At 49.8% G+C, this 18,582-nt stretch overlaps 1 protein-coding gene across 1 annotated transcript in view; it reads right to left on the reverse strand.

Moving 5' to 3' along the window:
* COL22A1 (collagen type XXII alpha 1 chain) overlaps nucleotides 1-10,941 on the reverse strand; it is a 240,739-nt gene extending 229,798 nt beyond the window's left edge. The window contains exons 1-2 of the mRNA XM_060116083.1: nucleotides 10,851-10,941; nucleotides 5,911-6,477 (exon numbers count right to left, since the gene is read on the reverse strand). Coding sequence (XP_059972066.1) covers nucleotides 5,911-6,477; nucleotides 10,851-10,941 — 658 coding nt within the window. The remainder of the gene's footprint in view (nucleotides 1-5,910; nucleotides 6,478-10,850) is intronic.
* Nucleotides 10,942-18,582: the final 7,641 nt, after the last annotated feature.

Genomic DNA, 18,582 nt, shown 5'->3' on the forward strand with positions numbered 1-18,582 from the left:
GAAGCCCAGGAGCCGCAATTTTTGAAAAGTAAAAAGAACCGGGTGAGATTGATTTTAGGAATATATTGTATAAACCCTAAATTTCCAAAATATTATCATTTAAATATGTAATCAATATATATAATAAATATGCGTGAGATGCTTTACTCTCCTTTTCATGCCACACCCACAAAATCTGGCGTGTATGTCACTCACAGCACTTCTCAGTTCAGACCGGCCCCAGATTGGTCAGTGCACACATGTGATGGCCAGCCCGGGTCTAGAGCCCTGGTGGCTTCCCCACGTGCAAAACGTCAGCCGGGACACCCGCCACCCCCCCCACTGGCCCCGCCAACCGAGCTGGGTGGAGACAGAGTGAGAGTGTAATGCAAAGACCCTCATCAGCCTTCAAAACGTTTGGCGTTCAGAGAACAGCAGACTCTCTCAGTGCTGCTCACCGCCCAGGGCGTCGGGTCAGGGTCCTCTTCCTCTGCATCTGTCCTGTCATGGGAAGATTCAGCCCCTCCTGGCCTGCCTCCTCCAGACCCTCACCAGCCTTCAAAATCCAAACAGACATTTCTCCAAAGATGTACAGATTGCAAACAAACACATGAAAGGATGCTCAACAGCACTAATCATTACGGAAATGCAAATCAAAACTACAACGAGGTATCACCTCACACCAGTCAGAATGGCCATCATCAAAAAAGCTCCTAACAATAAATGCTGGAGAGGGTGTGGAGAAAAGGGAACACTCTTGCACTGTTGGTGGGGATGTAAATTGATACAGCCACTATGGAGAACAGTATGGAGGGTCCTTAAAAAACTAAAATAGAACTACCATACGACCCAGCAATCCCACTACTGGGCATACACCCTGAGAAAACCATAATTCAAAAAGACACATGCACCCCAATGTTCATGGCAGCACTATTTACAATAGCCAGGTGATGGAAGCAACCTAAATGCTCATCAACAAATGAACAGATAAAGAAGATGTGGTACATATATACAATGGAATATTACTCAGCCATAAAAAGAAATGAAATCGAGTTATTTATAGTGAGGTGGACGGACCTAGAGTCTGTCATACAGAGTGAAGTAAGTCAGAAAGAGAAAAAGAAATACCGTATGCTAACATATATATATGGAATCTAAAAAAGAGAAAAGGTTCTTAAGAACGAGTGCAGGACAGGAATAAAGACGCAGATGCAGAGAATGGACTTGAGGACACGGGGAAGGGGAAGGGTAAGCTGGGACGAAGTGAGAGAGTGGCATGGACATATATACACTACCAAATATAAAACAGATAGCTAGTGGGAAGCAGCCGCATAGCACAGGGAGATCAGCTTGGTGTTTTGTGTCCACCTAGATGGGTGGGATAGGGAGGGAGGGAGGGAGACACAAGAGGGTGGAGATATGGGGACATATGTATATGTATAGTTGATTCACTTTCTTATAAAGCAGAAACTAACACACCATTGTAAAGCAATTATATTCCAATAAAGATGTTAAAAAAATAAAATAAAGGTTTTGTTTTTAAAGGGGAAAAAAAATCCAACTGTTTGTCTCTGCTTACCAAAATACGCACCAGTGAAATACTCAGTTACTGCTGGCTATGGGTTCCGCTTTGCTGAATACTCTTATTCTTTGCATTTGGGAGGCGGTACGTCAATGCGCCCGGGTGCTTCTGATGTGCACAGCGCCACAAGCGCAGCAGGGAGCACAGAGCTAACTGCCGGGTCGCTGCTCTCGATTTCTGTTAAACAATATTTAGGCAGCTCCTCCTACATATACCAGGCTCTGTTCCAGGCGCCGGCACCGCAAGAAACAGACTTTCCCTCGTGAAGCTTATATTCTTACATGTGAAGGCAGCTCCTAGGCCGATAAACTAACAGAAGCTTCCAGTGGCAGGTGGTAACCAGCGTGCACAGTCCGTGGTGTAATAATCTGTCACGTTCCTGCTACCTCCAGTAGGTAAAAGCTTCTCAAGGAAAAAGAAGGTCAGATCCATCACTGCATCCTGGGCACCTGGCGTGTGCTCAGCAGAGGGCTCACTCAGTGTGTGATTGCTGAATGAATGAGTGACCGAACGAATGGATGGACGGATGGACTGAACTGAACCAATGCTTACAACACGTGGTTGGGTTGAAGTTGAATGAATGAACGGATCAGCGTGAACCCACTACGGCTGTGGAATGAACGAATGAGGGGGTTGGGTGGACTGCTCACGACACCAAAACCGCACATTGTTAGTCTACGATTTCCAGATCATCAGTGTGAAGCCCCTGTCAGAACAGCTCTGATTCAGGCTGTGAAGTCACCCATAGGTACTCTCTCTGTGTCAAAAGATTTCTAGCTGTCTGGATGCTGTGATGCTCCTTGATTTAATCTACTACGTGCCTTCCACTATGTTACTGTTAGCTTTTTTATTTGTTTTGCTTTGTTTCTAATTGAAGCAATTGTGCAGAGATTTTGCTTCGTCTGTCCCCAGAACAGAGCAGACCCTCTCAGCCTACAGCTGTATTTACAAAACGGGTTCCCTTTAGATGACTAAGAATAACTTGAATCTTTCATCTATTCAGGCATTCGGAGAAGCCTGTCTAGAGAGAATCGTGCGTTTCTCCTAATGCTATCACGGTGGATGTGTGGCGTGCTGGGTGGGCTTGCAGCCCTTGCCCCGTGGGTATAGCCCCCGGTGTTTCTGCCTGGGTCAGACCCCTTTCCTTGAGGGAGGAGAGGTGGTGATTAACTCCACTCCCCAGCGTCAAACAGGGTCCTGTGGTTTAGGCCCCAGATAGTCAGCCTGTTTCCCCTCGGAGGCCACAGCGATGGGCTGGGAACAGTCGCAGGGCTTACAGGCGTCCAGTCAGACGGAACCCGGGCCTGTGGGTCACCCTCTCCTCTCGTGGGTCCAAAGACTCTCGCGACTCTGAGGTCACTCAGAGCTGTCTTGTGCTGGATGCTCCTTTTCCCTCCCACAGCCCTGCTCTCCTTCTCCGTCTTGCTCTGAGCCCAGGAGGCTGGCCCCTGTCACCGTATCACCTGGCCCCTTTGGTGACCGGTGTCGGATGAGGTCAGGCCAACGGGAAGTGCCAGCCAAGCGGGCAGGGAGTGAGGCAGGGGCTCCTTTCCCGCTCCCTCTGGGTCATGGCTGAGTGGGCAGCCGTGTTCCCCCCCGAGGTGAGGAGACCACGCTTATGACGGGCAGCCCCTCCCCCCCCCCACGGGCCCCAGCATCACTTCCATCCCTGCTACCAGCCAGTTCTCCTGCTGCTGATCCCCGGTGCCTCGGCATCCCTCGGTGACCTCAATCTGCCCTAAAGAGAACCCCCATCAGCATCTCTTCAGTCAACGCTGCTCACTGCCGGGACCCCAACACACACATCAGCCAAGATCAGAATTAACACCAAGAAAGAAGAGCCTGGCAACAGGGAGAGTGAGAGGGCCTGGTTTCACCGTGCGAGGCTGCCCGACCTCTGGCCTCTTCATCCTGTGTGACGTCAATGTGCTTTACTCTTTTAGCAAGTTAGAGTGGGGTTTTCTGTTACCTGTGATCATCGTCCCTGACTCAGACCCAAGGTCAGTGGTGCTGAAATCTGTGTTCTGGGGGCACAGGGGGATGAGGCCAGCATGCGGAGGCCGAAGGCCCGGGCTCTGTGCCCAGCCCCGCCACTGTATTCACCGGGCAACGTGACTCAGTGGCCTGCCCTCTCCAGGGTTGTCGGAAGCAGTCCCAAAACCATCCCCTGGGCACAGAAGTTCTTCAAAATCTACATGCTGCTCTGCCAAGATGCAGAACCAGTTTGAACCCAGGCTGGCAGGATGACGAAATGCCAGAGGGTAGGGTCTAGAAGCAGCCTTGCTTCCTAGGTCCCTGAATCAAGGCTCTGGGATGGCAGCTGGGTGCTCATGGACCCTGAGCCACCACGTTGGATGTCTGCCCCTTGGCTAGGCCCGTGACCTACCGTCTGGCTCTTGTCAGCCCGGATTCCTTGAGCATATGCACCTAGATCAAGCCCTCGCCTGGCGCTGCCCGGGCTGTTCCTTCTGCCTTCCTCCCCGTCCCCAGTGTGGCCCCGTCACCTCTCCGGCCTACTGCTGAGGGCCCAGAAGCCCATGATCTCAGCATTCTAAATGCCCTCAGCAGCAAAAAGAAGAGCATCTGTATCTTAGGAGGTTGTAATGAGGATCAAATGAAGTCACTAAGGAAGTCTATGGCCCATGAATTGCACACTGTAGAGCAGGTGACCGTCTCTCAGCAGTCTGGGCATCAATTTCCTCATCTGTAAAATGGGCCTCGTCATCAATGTGCCATCCACCCCAGCACCATTCTCTGAATTTCCCCAGCGGTCTTGTGAAGGGGCTCCCTCTTGCTAGCTGTCCTGCCAGCATTCCATTCTGTATAATGATCTGACCATGTCACGCCCTGCCAAGAAGCCTCCAACGCCTCGCCTTGCACACAAGGCCCTCCTTTATCTAGGCCTTGACCATCACACAAAGCCACCATCCTCCACTCCGCTCCTTTCCTCTGGCCATTTCCAGTTCACTAAGTGCGGCCACCTCATCCTGAAGCTCACGCTCTGTCTTCTAAACCGTCTAAGTGTCACCTCCTCCAGGAAGCCCTCCCTCTTCTCAGGGCCACCATCCACCAAACCACAGCAGGACCCCACCCATCACATTCCTTTTTTGGTGTCTTTTCCACCATCTAGACTAGGAAAGCCTTGAGGGCAGGCGCTGTGTCTTATCTTTTTCTATAGGCTCAGAAGTCACGCCACACAAACATGAGACTCCCAGTAAGTATCTGTGAATAAGTAAGCAGAGGAAAAGCCACAGAGTGGTCAAGAAACCGAGGGCATCCAGTCTCAGACATGAGTTAGCTGCAAGCCCAGCCCATCCCTGGGACAAGGCACCTGCCTCTCTGGCCAGCTGCTCCCACTGCCAGTCCCTCCTCCACTGCCCCAGGCCCCTGCCCCTGCCCAGGTGCGGCCCTCTGGGCTGCCCCACCCAGGGCGCAGTCCCCCAGAGAAGTTAGCAAGACAGAGGCTGACACTCTGCTCCCTGCCCCCGCCTGGGCCCTGGAGGCGGAAGTTACCCGGCAAGGAGGAAACATCACCCCAGTGAAGCAGGCAGAGGCTGAACCTGGAGAAAGGCTGGCACAAGAGAAACTCACTTCACCCCTCCTGTCCTGGAGAGGGGGCTGGCCTCAGAATGACCCCACTAGGGTCCTGGAGGTCAGCATCCAGGTCAGAGCCCCAGGGGCCCCTGGACCTCTGCCCGTTGTCTGCCCCCCTCTGCCCACATACTCCTTCCTCTCCCATCCTCCATCCCCAGCCACAGTCAAGATTCCAGGCAAATAACTCGGAGGCCTCGCGTGATCTCAGAGGGCACCAGGTCAAGAGCCCTTGGCCTCTGGGACCAGCAGTGGGCTCCGTGGACTCCACTGTCCTGCCAGCATTCCATTCTGCACAAAGATCTGACCATGTCACACCCTGCCCAGACTCCGGCAGTTCCCAAAAGCGGTCTGTGCCCCCGTTCTTCCATGACCTCTCACTGCGACCCCTCAGGAGAGGAGCAGGACCCGACATCTCTCAGCTCTGCGTGCAGATATTCTGGCCAGGCCTCTGCAGGCACCAGCTCTGACTTAACAGCCTTAACATGTCCCCATTGCAGACATGAAGCTGCAACTCAAGAGACGTAACCAGTCTCCGAGTATCTCAGAATGGGCGGGGTTCAGGACCCAGCTCTCTTTAATTTTCTTTCCACCTCTGCCTCCCTGGACGCAGGGCCCACGGGGCAGGACCCTGGGTGATGGGCCCGGACTGGGGGTGGGGAGTTCTCAGTTACTGAGCTGGCCGGATGGCCTCGGGCCCCCCTCTGCGGTGCAGCCGGGTCCCGCCCCCGCCCTGCCCCGCGCGGGTCCCTACTCACTCTCGCACAGGCGGCGCCGCAGCTTGCCCCAGATCTTGTCGATGGCGTCGAAGTCCGACACGTGGAAGACGTGCGCGGCCCTGGGCTCGGAGGCGATCTCCTCCAGCTCCTCCCGCAGCGCCTCGCCCACGCCCACGGCGAAGATGCGGATGCCTGCGCGGTGCGCCGCATCGGCGGCGGGCAGCACCAGGTCCTGGCTGCGGCCGTCGGTCAGCAGGATGGCCACCTGCTTGAAGGCGCGGTCCCCGGGGCGGCCGCCGGCCCGCGGCGCGAAGCTGTGCCGCGTGACGTAGCGCAGCGCGTCGCCCGTGTGCGTGTGGCCGCCGTGGTAGGCCAGCTGCCGCGCCGCCGCCTTGACCTCAGCCCGTGAGCTGAAGCGGCCCAGCTCAAAGGCCGTGGTCGGCCGGTCGCTGTAGCGCACGACGCCCACGCGGGTGCGGTCCGGGCCCACCTCGAACGTGTCCACCAGGTTGGCCACCCACTGCCGAACCTTCTCGAAGTTCTCCTTGCCCACGCTCGAGGAGGCGTCCAGGAGGAAGACCAGGTCGTAGTGGACGGTTTTGCAACCTGCAGGGGCGACAAGAAGGCTGACGGGGGCCGCTGGGTCGCAGGAAAGGCAAAGTCCTTGGGGGCGGGAGGCGTGGTCATCCGGGTCTCGAAGACCTGCCTCCAAGCCCCGCCCACTCGGCCTCGCCGCGGGGGCGGTGGCGGGGCCTCGGCTGCTGCCTTAAAGCCCCGACCTCGGGTCCCTAAAGGTCACGTGACCGGGAGTCTCCCCGCGGTTGCTGTGAGGTTCAGCTGCCTATAGATAGAGTTAACATATATATTTATATATATAGCTAATACGTATATTTGTACAAGTGGATACCATATATAATTGTATATAATATAAAATACACTAATATAGAACTACATATAGTTTATATATATTTCTAAAAGTGAATAACATACAATTATATATAATATACTATAATGATATATAAAATATACCATATACATAATTATATATAATATAATTATATATGTATATAAGTGAATAATACATATATAATTATATATTATATAATATATAGATGTTATATAAATATATATAATTTTATATATCGCTTATATATATATATATTTATATAAGTGAGTGACAATCATGGAACACTACCGTACCCGTTTCTTTATTCCCATTATTTTGGTTCGAAAGTGACTTCGTTATCTTTCAAACCTACTATAAATAATGCACGCCCATTTCAGAAAAAGCAGAAAAGGCAATCAAAAAATCTTTAAACACTCGTATTTCCATCTGCTCCGAGATAACTACTGCTAGCCCACGGTGTATTTATTTATGTTCTGTTTCCACATAGTTATCGATGGAAGTGGGCCTGTACCAGACGCACTGATATATCAGCTGGTTTTACCGCATCCAGCGATGCTCTGGGAGCCCATTTCCAGTGTGATAATGCCGGTTTCTATGGCTGCAGAGATCCCACTGCAGGGATAAGCATAATTTATTTAGCCAGTTCTCTCTTGTCAGATAGTTAAACAGTTAAAAGTATTTCACTATTAGAAATCATATAAGATAGACTGCATTCATATATTTTAGAAGCTCTATAGTGCTCTATAAAAAATATGCTTATATTTTTACAAATATAAATTTTATATAAGCTATGTGATGCTTTTGATTAAACAAAATGCAGCACTATATAATTTATTTCTGATCCTCAGGGCAGCCCTGTGCAGAGAGCTTGTTCGTCCCCATTTCACAGTTAGATAATATGAGGAAAAGTGTCTTCTAAACTCCAAAGTGCTGCACAAATATACAGGGGAACCATCAAAATGCCCTTGTCTCGATTTTTCTGGAATCTGAGTCTTGGCCATGCCAACAGCAGCAGCTGATCAGGCTTTGGGAACACCTGGCACAAACATCTGATTAGTGAAAATAAAATAAATACAAACCAAAAAAAGAAAAAGAATCCCACTTTGTTAAACTGTCCAACTGGAAAAAGTCAGAGAGACCGTGGTAGCCAGTGAGAGTGTAAGGAGAGTGCCTTTGTGGGCTCAAGAAGTGGCCATGGGGTTTGTCACCCCATTGTCAGGGTCCTAAAAGCCTTTTACAGAAGAGGGTATCTTTGGATCCACCAATTCCAGATTCAGTGATTTAACTGAAGCAAACTAGCAGATAAATGGAAGGGGAAAAAAATAAAGATGTATAAGGAAGTTCATGGCAGTACGGCCAAGCAAAATCCTGGAGACCACCTCCATGATCACCCACAGGGAACTACTTAAATAAAACTCCTCCTGTGCTCATTCAGTGGGATGCCAGGAAGCCGCCACAGCCGTGGCCGGGCCTGACAGGAACCCTTATTTACCAATGTGGATACATTTTCCACTCTGTTGTTGGGTATGAAAAGCATGTGTGTCTCTGTGTACAACTGTGTATTCACGAGAGAAGCTACAAAAAGAAACATGGCTTATTTCTGGCAAGCAGAACCATGAGTGAATGGTATTCCTTTGTACTTCTGGTTTTGTGTTTACAAGCAATGCATTAAGTTCAAAAAACAGAAAAATAAAGCGAGGCATATTTATACACACACACACAAATACTTCTTATCCTGCCCTGAGCCAGTGCCTCCCTTGAATTTTCCACATCTACCTTCCCCTCTAGTTTTTAAAATCCAAGTCCGATCCACTGAGGAGCTGAGATGAATCCCTGCTTTCGCAGGATTGATCCCCTAACAGGATTAGAGCTTTAGAAGTGTGTCCGTCCAGATGTGTAGACTCAGAGATAATTCCTGGGGAGTGTTTCTTCTTGACACAAGAGGTCATGCTTTTGTCTTTGGGACAATGATGTCCCAGCCTGATCAGAATAATTGCTGCTGCGGGCCAGGGAGGGCCCGCCCTGCGGCTGTAATCCTCTAGGCTGCAGAAGGTTCATTTGTGCAGGAGGCCTCGCCAAGGGGCCACTTTCTCCTGGAGGCCAGGGAACAGGCTGGGTCTTGGGCAGGTGAGAATGAAGAGGTGTGGTGGAAAGGGTCCTGGCTTCTGGCTTTGGCTCTGCCACAGGCAAGGGCCCTGTGACCCGGCAGGCGACTGCTTCCCCTGGGCCACCACTCTGTGAAATGAGAGCACGGACAGAAGGTCCTTGGGCCTTCCCACTTCTGAACTGGATAATCCTGGGTATCGCCTGGGCACGTGGGGTCATCCCAGGGGACACAGAAAGCTCCTAGGAAGCCCCACATTCCTCCCATGAAAACCAGGACGCCCACACTCATCACTGTCTTTCTAGACAGCCGGGCTTTGTGAGGCTCACGCAAAGCAGAACTTTGTAAAACGATGGAGAAACGCAAGCCTCTGGGGTCTGTTGTTTGTTTTTCGTCTTCTTTGGAGGCCCCGGATAAAGGGCTTGGCTCTGGCTCAGCACTTCTTGTGTCCCCCAGCCTCACGGGGATGGAGGTAGGGGGATAGGAGCCTCTCTTTTTTTTTTTCAACACTTTTTAAAATTGAAGTATAGTCCATTTACAATATTGTGTTAGTTTCAGGTGTATAGCAAAGCGATTCGGTTATGCATATAGATGTATATATCTATATTCTTTTTTTAAATTCTTTTCCATTATAGATTATTACAAGATATCGAATATAGTTCCCTGTGCTATAAGTAGGTCCTTGTTGTTTATCTACTTTAAATACAGTAGTGGGCATCTGTTACCTCAGTTTCTCATCTGTAAAACGGGGGCAGCATCTTACACCCAGCCGTATAGTGACAGGCGCTCTCCCTGAGATCTGGTCCAGCTGTGTGCCGTGGACGCAGTGCGCGGGCTCTGGGCTGGGTGCTGTGATACAGACCAGACCAGCTCAGGTCCCTGACCCCTTCCCCATGTCCCCCACTGACAGTGACTCCTCCCAGGAGGCCCTCAGACAGGTGGGCAAACCCTCCTGTCACTTCTCACCCCCTCCCACCCGGGCCTTCTCTGCTACGATAACTTCCCCACTTCCCGTCCACTCACTGTCCCAGCCGCCTCTTCTGGCTGGACTCCAGGACATCCAATGCCCCCCAGGATGTGGTCCAATGTCCTCACAGAGCCGGACAACGCAGCAGGGCACTAACCTGCCCACTGTCCCCAAACCCTGTATGCGCTCAACAGAGACACACCCTCAACACATTCTATGATCGACACAAGACGTGTGTTGAAGCAACCTAAATGTCCATCAACAGAGGAATGGATAAAGAAGATGGGGTACATATATACAATGGAGTATTACTCAGCTATAAAAAGGAACGAAATAGTGCCCTTTGCAGAGATGTGGATAGACCTAGAGACTGTCATACAGAGTGAAGTCAGAAAGAGAAAAACAACAATCATATAATATCACTTATATGTGGAATCTAGAAAAGTGGTACAGATCAACTAATTTGCAAAGCAGAAATAGAGACACATGTATAAAGAACAGACTTAAGGATACCAAGAGGGGAAGGAGCAGGGATGGGATGCATTGGGAGACTGGGATTGACATACACACACCACTGTGTATAAAACAGATAACTAGTGAGAAGCTACTTTAGAGCACAGGGAACTCTACTCAGTGCTCTGTGGTGACCTAAATGGGAAGGAAATCTAAAAAAGAGGGGATATATGTATACGTATAGCTGATTCACTTTGCTGCACAGCAGAAACTAACACAACATTGCAAAGCAACTATACTCCAATAAAAATTTTTAAAAAAAAAGAAAAAGGCGTGTTCACTCTCACACACATACTCACACACACATGCACATGCCCCAGCTGCACGACTATGACACACACCAGCTGGGGGACAGCTGACACCTCCCCTGTGATGACCCGCATTCTCTCACACACAGGCGCTAGCCCACCCCGAGGCCCACACCCACACACACACGGACGCGCACACAGACGGCTCTGTCTTCAGCCTGGCACAGCCTCCAGCCCCACCTGCCCTCTGGGCCTGACAGCTGCCGTCCCCACTCCAGAGCAGCAGCATCCAGAGGAGATGGGCCACGACGCTCCCTTGCAGGCCGCCCATGGCTCTCTCGTGCTTGAGAACAAGCGTTTCTGGGCCAGGAACAGACGCAGTTACGGTCTACTGGAACATGTCCTGTGTGGAGAAAGACACGCCTTTAGAGGAGGGCCCTTGAGCTGAGAAGCTGCAGGAAGTAACCTCTGGGCCTCACGTGGGAGGAATTCCCCAGACCCAGCCTCCCCCCACTCTTCACTGCTCAGACTCCACTCTTCACACAGCCAAAGGTGTGACTTTCTAAGAGCAAAGCCCAGTGTTACCTCCCAGTCACTGATTCATCCATCTCTCCCCCCACATCCATTCATTAGCAAATTCGTGTTAAGAACCAGCCAGGCCCCACGTTATCAGCTCCCTAAGGCTATGGCCTGTTACAGTAACATCATTATTCCAATCCTATTTTCTACTTTTAGACATTAATAGGCTGTTTTATTTGTTTAATATGTCACAAGAGGACATCTTTGTACCTAAGTCTTTGTACCCCTATTTAATTATTTTCTTACAGCAGGTTTGTGGGAAAATACTTAGGGTGTCCTATGGGTTTTGAAAGGACCCTGATATGAATTGTCAACCTTTTCAAAAAGGTTGTACCATTTCCACTGCCTCAAGCAGTGTGGGAGTGTGTGTGGGTGCCCCTCTCACCACATACCTGGCAGCACAGAAGTAGCATCATTCCTTTGATCTTTGCTAACTCAGTTGGACAGACACCACTTCTTGCTTTCTATGCATTTCTTTGATCCATGTGGTTTATTAGCTAAATTATTTCCCCTCCTGTATATTTTATTTTCATGTGGAGGGCCATTTCAAAAAGCGTTTGTCATTGCTCACTCCAAGATGCAGGAAAAGGAAACAGCTTATAGATTTGACCATTGATTGATTCATTCACAAAGATTTACCAGTGGCCCTCATGTGCCAGGTTCTGAGGGCAGGCAGATGAATGACACCAAACCCTACCTCACTGACACCTGGGAGACAGGTAAGACACAGGCCAGGGCAAAGTAGGATAAAATGACACCGGTAGAGGGAAATGGGGAGGGTTATGGGAGCATGGGGACAGTAGGGGGATTGCCGTGTGACCATTTCAGGAGAAGGCCAGATGACATGTTCCTATATATAGAAAACCCTAAAAATTACAAAAGCTGTTAGAACCAATAAACGAATTCAGCAAAGTTGCAGAATGAAAAATCAACATTTAAAAATCCATTGCATTTCTGTCCACTAGCAGTGAACAATCCATAGAGAAATTAAGAAGAATAATTCTACTTACGATAGCATCAAAAAATAGCATAAAATACTTAGGAATAAATTGAACCAAGGAGGTGCAAGACTTGTACACTAAAAACTGCAAGTCACTGCTGAAAGAAATTAAAGAAGACCAAAATACATGGAAAGACATCTTCTGTTGTTGCTTAATGATTACAGGGTTTCTGTCTGGGGTGATGAAAATGTTCTGGAAATAGTGCTGATGGTTACACAACATCTGAATGGAATTAATGCTACTGAATCACATACTTAAAATGGTAAATTTTATGTTATTTACTTTTTACCACAATAAACCCAGTAAAAGATGTCCATATCCTAATCTCTGTGAATATGTTACCTTACATGGCAAGGGAGAATTAAAGTTACAGGTGGAATTAAGATAACTGATTACTTGGGCTTCCCTGGTGGCGCAGTGGTTGAGAGTCCGCCTGCCAATGCAGGGGACACAGGTTCATGCCCCGGTCCGGGAAGATCCCACATGCCGCGGAGCGGCTGGGCCTGTGAGCCATGGCCGCTGAGCCTGTGCATCCGGAGCCTGTGCTCCGCAACGGGAGAGGCCACAACAGTGAGAGGCCCACGTACCGCCAAAAAAAAAAAAAAAAAAAAAAGATTACTGATTACTTGACCTTAAAATATGGAGGTTAACTTGGAGTATCGGGGCGGGCTCTGTAATCACAAGGGTCCTCACAAATGGAAGAGTCTCGGTCAGAACCAGAGTGACGGCAACCTGAGAAAGACTTGATTGGCCATTGTTGGCTTTGAAGATGGAGGAAGGGACCACAAGCTAAGGAATGCAGGTGACCTCTAGAAGCTGGACAAGGCAAGGAAAGGGATTCTCCCCTATGGACTTCTAAGGGAACAACCCTGCCAACCCCTTGATTTTAGCCCAGTGAGACCCATTTTGGAATCCAATTCAATTGAGAACTTTACGATAATAAATCTGTGTTGTTCTAAGCCACTAAGTTTGGGGTGATTTGTCATAGCATCCAGAGAATACTGAATGGTGATGAGAGTTGAGGGGAATGGAGGACCCAGTGGATGCTAGGGGCGTGGTGAGTGGTCCCTCCTGGCAATCTCCCACCCACCCCCTTCTCTTCGCCTGCCTCCTGCAAATGTATGTTCAGGCCCTTTTCTCTGGACTAAATTATGTCCCCCAAATTCATACGTTGAAACCCTATCCCTCAGTGTGATGGCATTTGGTGGTGGGGCCTTTGGGAGGTGATCAGATTTAGATGAGGTTGTGAGAGTGTGGCCCCGTAATGGGATTAGTGCCCTTATAAGAAGAAGAGGGACTTCCCTGGTGGTCCATGGTTAAGACTCCGTGCTCCCAATGCAGGGGGTCCAGGTTCAATCCCTGGTCAGGGAACTAGATCCCACGTGCGTGTCGCACGGAAGAGCCCGCATACCACAACTAAAGAGCCAGTGCAGCCAAATAAATAAATAAATATTTTTTAAAAAAAGAAGATGTCAGGAGCTCCTCCCTCTACTGAAGGCGGACTGGTTGGCCTGACCACAGAAACAGGCAGCGGATTCTGTAACAGCCCAAGAGCATCCCCACACCTGGGCTGAGGCCGGCCCAACCCCACATCCCGGCGGCAACACAGCACGCTCAGCCCTCTCACATCTCCATCACCCACCAGCCCCAAAAAGACAGAAGCAGCTTCCGTCGGTTCTAGTGTAGATGGGGGCAGAGCTCGCCGGGTGGTCAGGAGGGTGGAGCCTCAAACCAGAGTGCCTGGTGGTACAAATCCCGGTCATTCACCAGCTCTGCGCTCTCAGAGAGACACCTAATCTCTCTGCGCCTTAGCGTCCTCACTCGAGGAGTGCAGAGAATAACAAAACCTACCGTAGCCGGTTGTCGCAAGGGGGTCATTATAGAGACTAAATACTATCAATAAAACTGCAAGTAAAGTCTTAGCCCAACCTTAAGGCCCCATCACTGACGTGAGCCAGAGCGGGCACTCCAACCCATACCTGCTTCCTCAGGCCACCCGCCGTCCAAGGGTGCCTTGTACCTGGGGCAAAACCCGGCATCACTGGAGGGTCTCCACACTGTAGATGTCACACATCCCATCTCTATAACAACCGCACGGAGCGGGCACCGTGTGTCCACTTCACAGGCCAGCGAGCTGGGGCCGAGAAGCGGGGAGGTGCCCCCAGCACACCCTGCTGGTGACGGGCAGAGCTGCGTGTGCAAGCAGATCCATGGGACTCAGAAATATTCTTAATTGGAAGCTCCTGCCCCCCAAAAAAGCAGGTGTGGGCTCCTGCTTAATTGGAAGCTCCCCTAGGGCCAGTCTGTGCTGACCACTGTCCCAGTGAATATTTGCGGAGCTGAAAATCCACAGTCCTGATGTCAGGTTCTCTAGAGAAAAGGCTGGGGAAACACGTGTGTGCCGTGAGCCGGGCAACTTTTAGCAACATCTTCTCTGCAAGTCAGTACCGGCGGCGCCACCCTCCTGAAAATGAACCTGGGATCAGGGAGCACAGACAACTCCGCTAGGCACCCAGGCCAGCAAAGATGGAGCTGGACCTGCCGTCAGGCCTGAATGACGCCAAAGTCCACGCTCTTTCCAGCACTAACCTTTAACACATATCGCATGCTTACGAAGCTCCAGGAGCTATTCCCAGGGCTTTATACATAATAACTCATTTAATCGGAAAGACAGGTATCATGAGACCCATTTTACAGGGTAAGAAACTGAGGCACAAAGGGCTTAGGAAACTGCTCGTGACCTCACACCTAGTAGCCGGGGTTCAGCCCCAGGTAATCACAGGCCCACACTGTAATCAAACAACAACATGGCTTCTTGGGAATCTGGCTGGAGCAACACTTTTTCCTTAAGCACAGAAACAACGTGGGAAACAAGCAAAGGATACAGTCAAAAAGCAAGCCATGCATCCCCCAAAGGAAAGAGAAGGGCCTTCTTCACCCGTTGGTGTGATGGATTCCATTAAGTGATTTTCAAACTTTGAACCGGCCTTGCATACCTGGATCCCTCCTACTTGGCCGTGGCCTAGAATTCTTTTATACATTGTCTTATTTGATTCGCTAATATTTTGTTGAGGGTTTTTGCATTTTTGTTCATGAGAGATATTGATCCGTCATTTTCTTTTCTCGGAATGCCTTTGTTTGATTTGGGATTACGGTAATGCTGGCATTATAGAATGAGATAGGAAATGTTCCCTGTGTTTCTACCTTCTGGAAGATACTGTAGAGAAGAGAATAACTGGAGTGTTCATAACAAAATGCCCACTGAGGAAGCAGGCCTAGTATGGGATTCTGTTCGTTAGCCACAGAAATGAGCGCCCATCCCCATAAGATGGGGAGGACCACTACTCCATAGGGGATGCCGTGAGGGTTACATGAAGCAATTTCTACAAAGCATGCAGCGCAGATGCTGGCCCAGAGCAGGTGCACAGCAAGTGTGAGATCTGCGTCAGTCAGCTTCCTCGCCCACTCCAAACCACCTTAGGCTGCAGTCCCAACAAGCATGGGTACCATGATTCCATTTCCCTCTCACCAGCTCTTTCCAGGGTCTGGCTGCCAAGCTGGCACGAAGTAGGCCACACCCTGTCCCTGGAGGCACGGCTCTGCCATTAGTCTCCGAAAGTCCAGCAATTAATTTACTGAGCTGAGTTCCTTCCACAAGGCGGCCCATCGCCATAGTAACCTGCCTTCCCTATTCAGGGACTCAGAGGTAGGGGAGAAAAGACACTGAGCAGAAAGCAATCTAGAGGGAGGAAATGAGATCTGGCACATTGCGAGGGCAGCCTGGGCAGAGTGCGAGCTCTGTCTGCTTCAGAGGGTCTGGCCGCTGCCCACTGGGGGTGGGGACTGCATGGAACGAGGCACCGCTGATGTGTTGCTGAGGCGACGGGCGATGCTGTGGGCAGGAATCTGGTGGTGACATAAAAGCCTGGTGTGCTGTGTCCAGGCCACTGAGCTGGGTCCTTCTGAGCCTCTGTTGTGCTGTCTGTGAGGCAAACTTGCTGGTCAAGAGGGGCAGAGGGAGCTGGGCAGCTTCTGTCTCTATGGAAGCGCTAGAGCCCAGCTTCCTGGGAAGTGCTGCAGAGCCCACCTCCTGGATTCAAACCCCTGCCCTGTGTGACCTGGAACAAGACCTCTTCAGTCACCAAACAGACCGAGCACCTTCTGTACCCAGGTTCTGCACAGACACTGACTGCTCCCGGGTGGCTGGCACAACGATGTAGCTTCTATATCAGAACCCCTGTGTTCAAAGTCCAGTTCTGCCTGTGACTCGCTGTGTAAACCAGGGGAAGTCACTTAACCTCTCTGGACCTCAGCCCTTTCATGTACGAGTGGGGATAACATCTATGTCACTGGCTATTGGGAGAATTAAACACATCACTACATGTAAAAAAGCTTAGAACACTAACTGATCACAGTAGGTCTTAAGGCATACTATTTTTGTGATTTTCCAGTCCTTTGTTTCCTCACCTATAAAATGGGAACAAGAGTCCCTACTTCATGGATCTGTGGGGGAGATTACGTGAGGCAATGGGAGCGACAATCCTTTATAAAGTGAAATGTTGACCATTATTGCCCTTATCAACATCAAGGGGAGAAGTGTCCATTTGAGCTACTCAGAGAACTCAGCTGATGTTGACTGCATAGGGGTACCACGGCCTTCACTGTTTTATTCCCTAATTCAACCATGCCCTGAATGCATGTCAAGTACTTACTAAGTGCCAGACACATGGACTAGGACACTTTCTCCAAGGAGGTTGAGACCTAATGGTGGAGACAGACAAGCAAGTAGATGCTTACATTTCTATGTGGTCAGTGTTCTGATAGAGGGAAGGACTTGACTCAGGCCTGACAATCAGGGAAGGCTTCCTGGAGGAGGGAACGCCTGATCCGAGCCGGGAAAGATGGGTGGAGAGGAGGCTGGGGGACAAGAGTTGCTTTCACCAGGAGCAGCCTGCCTCCCTTGCAGTATCACTGTGGGATGAGCAAAAAATAAATTATTTAGAGAAGGAGGTGAAAGGAATGGTGAAAATTCAGGCTGGAGCAGAAGGCAGGAATTCATGTTAATAAAGGCAGTTGAGGGACTTGTACAGTGACCCAGGAAAAGGGGTCAGATTTTGCCCCTGGGACCAGTGGATGTCCTCATGCATGGGAGTGGCCTATACTGATGTGATTTAGAAAACCCTGTTGAAAAGGATGGATGCAGTAGAGGGACCAGTGAGGAGGTTCGTGCAACATCCAAACAGAGATGCTGACAACCTTCCGAAGACAGTAGCAGGTCAAGTGGTCCAGCTGCAGACTCCAAGACACCAGGTGACCGGCAGGAAACAGAAGGACGGAGGGAGGAGAGAGCCTGGAAGGAAGCCCCGATGGCCAGTTTGAGCATCTGGGAGCCAGTCCCTGAGTGGAGTGGGGATGGTAAGCTCGGGCAGGTCCTAGTGAGTGAGTCTGAGACACCTGGAAGAGAGCCAGGTGGAGAAGTCAAAGACAGACAGACATCTGAGTGTAGAGCTCGGAAGAGAAATTGGGGCTGGAGATCCCCCTGGAAAAGCGAAGAGGGAGTGGAGGACAGAGCCCTGAGGCGAAGCAGTGTGCAGCCAGAGTCGGGGCATGGAGAGAAGTCAAGGGTCCCCCTCCCCATACTGGGGTCAGCCTCACTTTCAATTACTACCACTTAGTCACAGAAGTGCGCATGCTACAGTACTTCTGTACCTTTGGTTTCTTCCCCGATCCAAAGTTTTCCTGTGACTTTTACGGTGGAGAATACTCTGAGGTATACTTTTAGCTAAAAATGAACAAACAAAACCTTCAAGAGATTAAAAAGATAAGCCATAGAGCAGGAGAAAACATTTGCAAAAGATACATCTGATAAAGAACTGGTGTTATCCAAATAGTTTGGTGCTGTCCAAAATACACCATAAACTCTTAAAACTCAACAATAAGAAAACAAACAACCTGATTTTTAAAATGGGCCTATCATCTCAACAGACATCTCGCCAAAGAAGATACACAGATGGAAAATAAGCATATGAAAAGATGCTCCACGTCACCTGTCATCAGGGAAGTGCAAATTAAAACAGCAACGAGATAGCACGACACCCTTATTAGAATGGCCAAAATCCAGAACACTGACACCACCGAATGCAGGTGAGGGTGTGGAGCAACAGGAACGCTCGTTCATTGCTGGTGGGAATGCAGAATGGTGCAGCCACTTTGGAAGACAGTTTGGTGCTTTCTTACAAAACTAAACATATTCTTACCATATGATCCAGCAATCATGCTCCTTGGTATTGATCTAAAGGAGCTGAAAACTTATGTCCACACAAAAAATCTGCACGTGGATGTTTATAGTGCCTTTATGCATAATTGCCAAAACTTAGAAGCAACCAAGATAT

The sequence above is a fragment of the Mesoplodon densirostris genome, chromosome 13 (assembly GCF_025265405.1).
Source record: "Mesoplodon densirostris isolate mMesDen1 chromosome 13, mMesDen1 primary haplotype, whole genome shotgun sequence".
In the NCBI taxonomy this organism is placed as follows: Eukaryota; Metazoa; Chordata; class Mammalia; order Artiodactyla; family Ziphiidae; genus Mesoplodon; species Mesoplodon densirostris.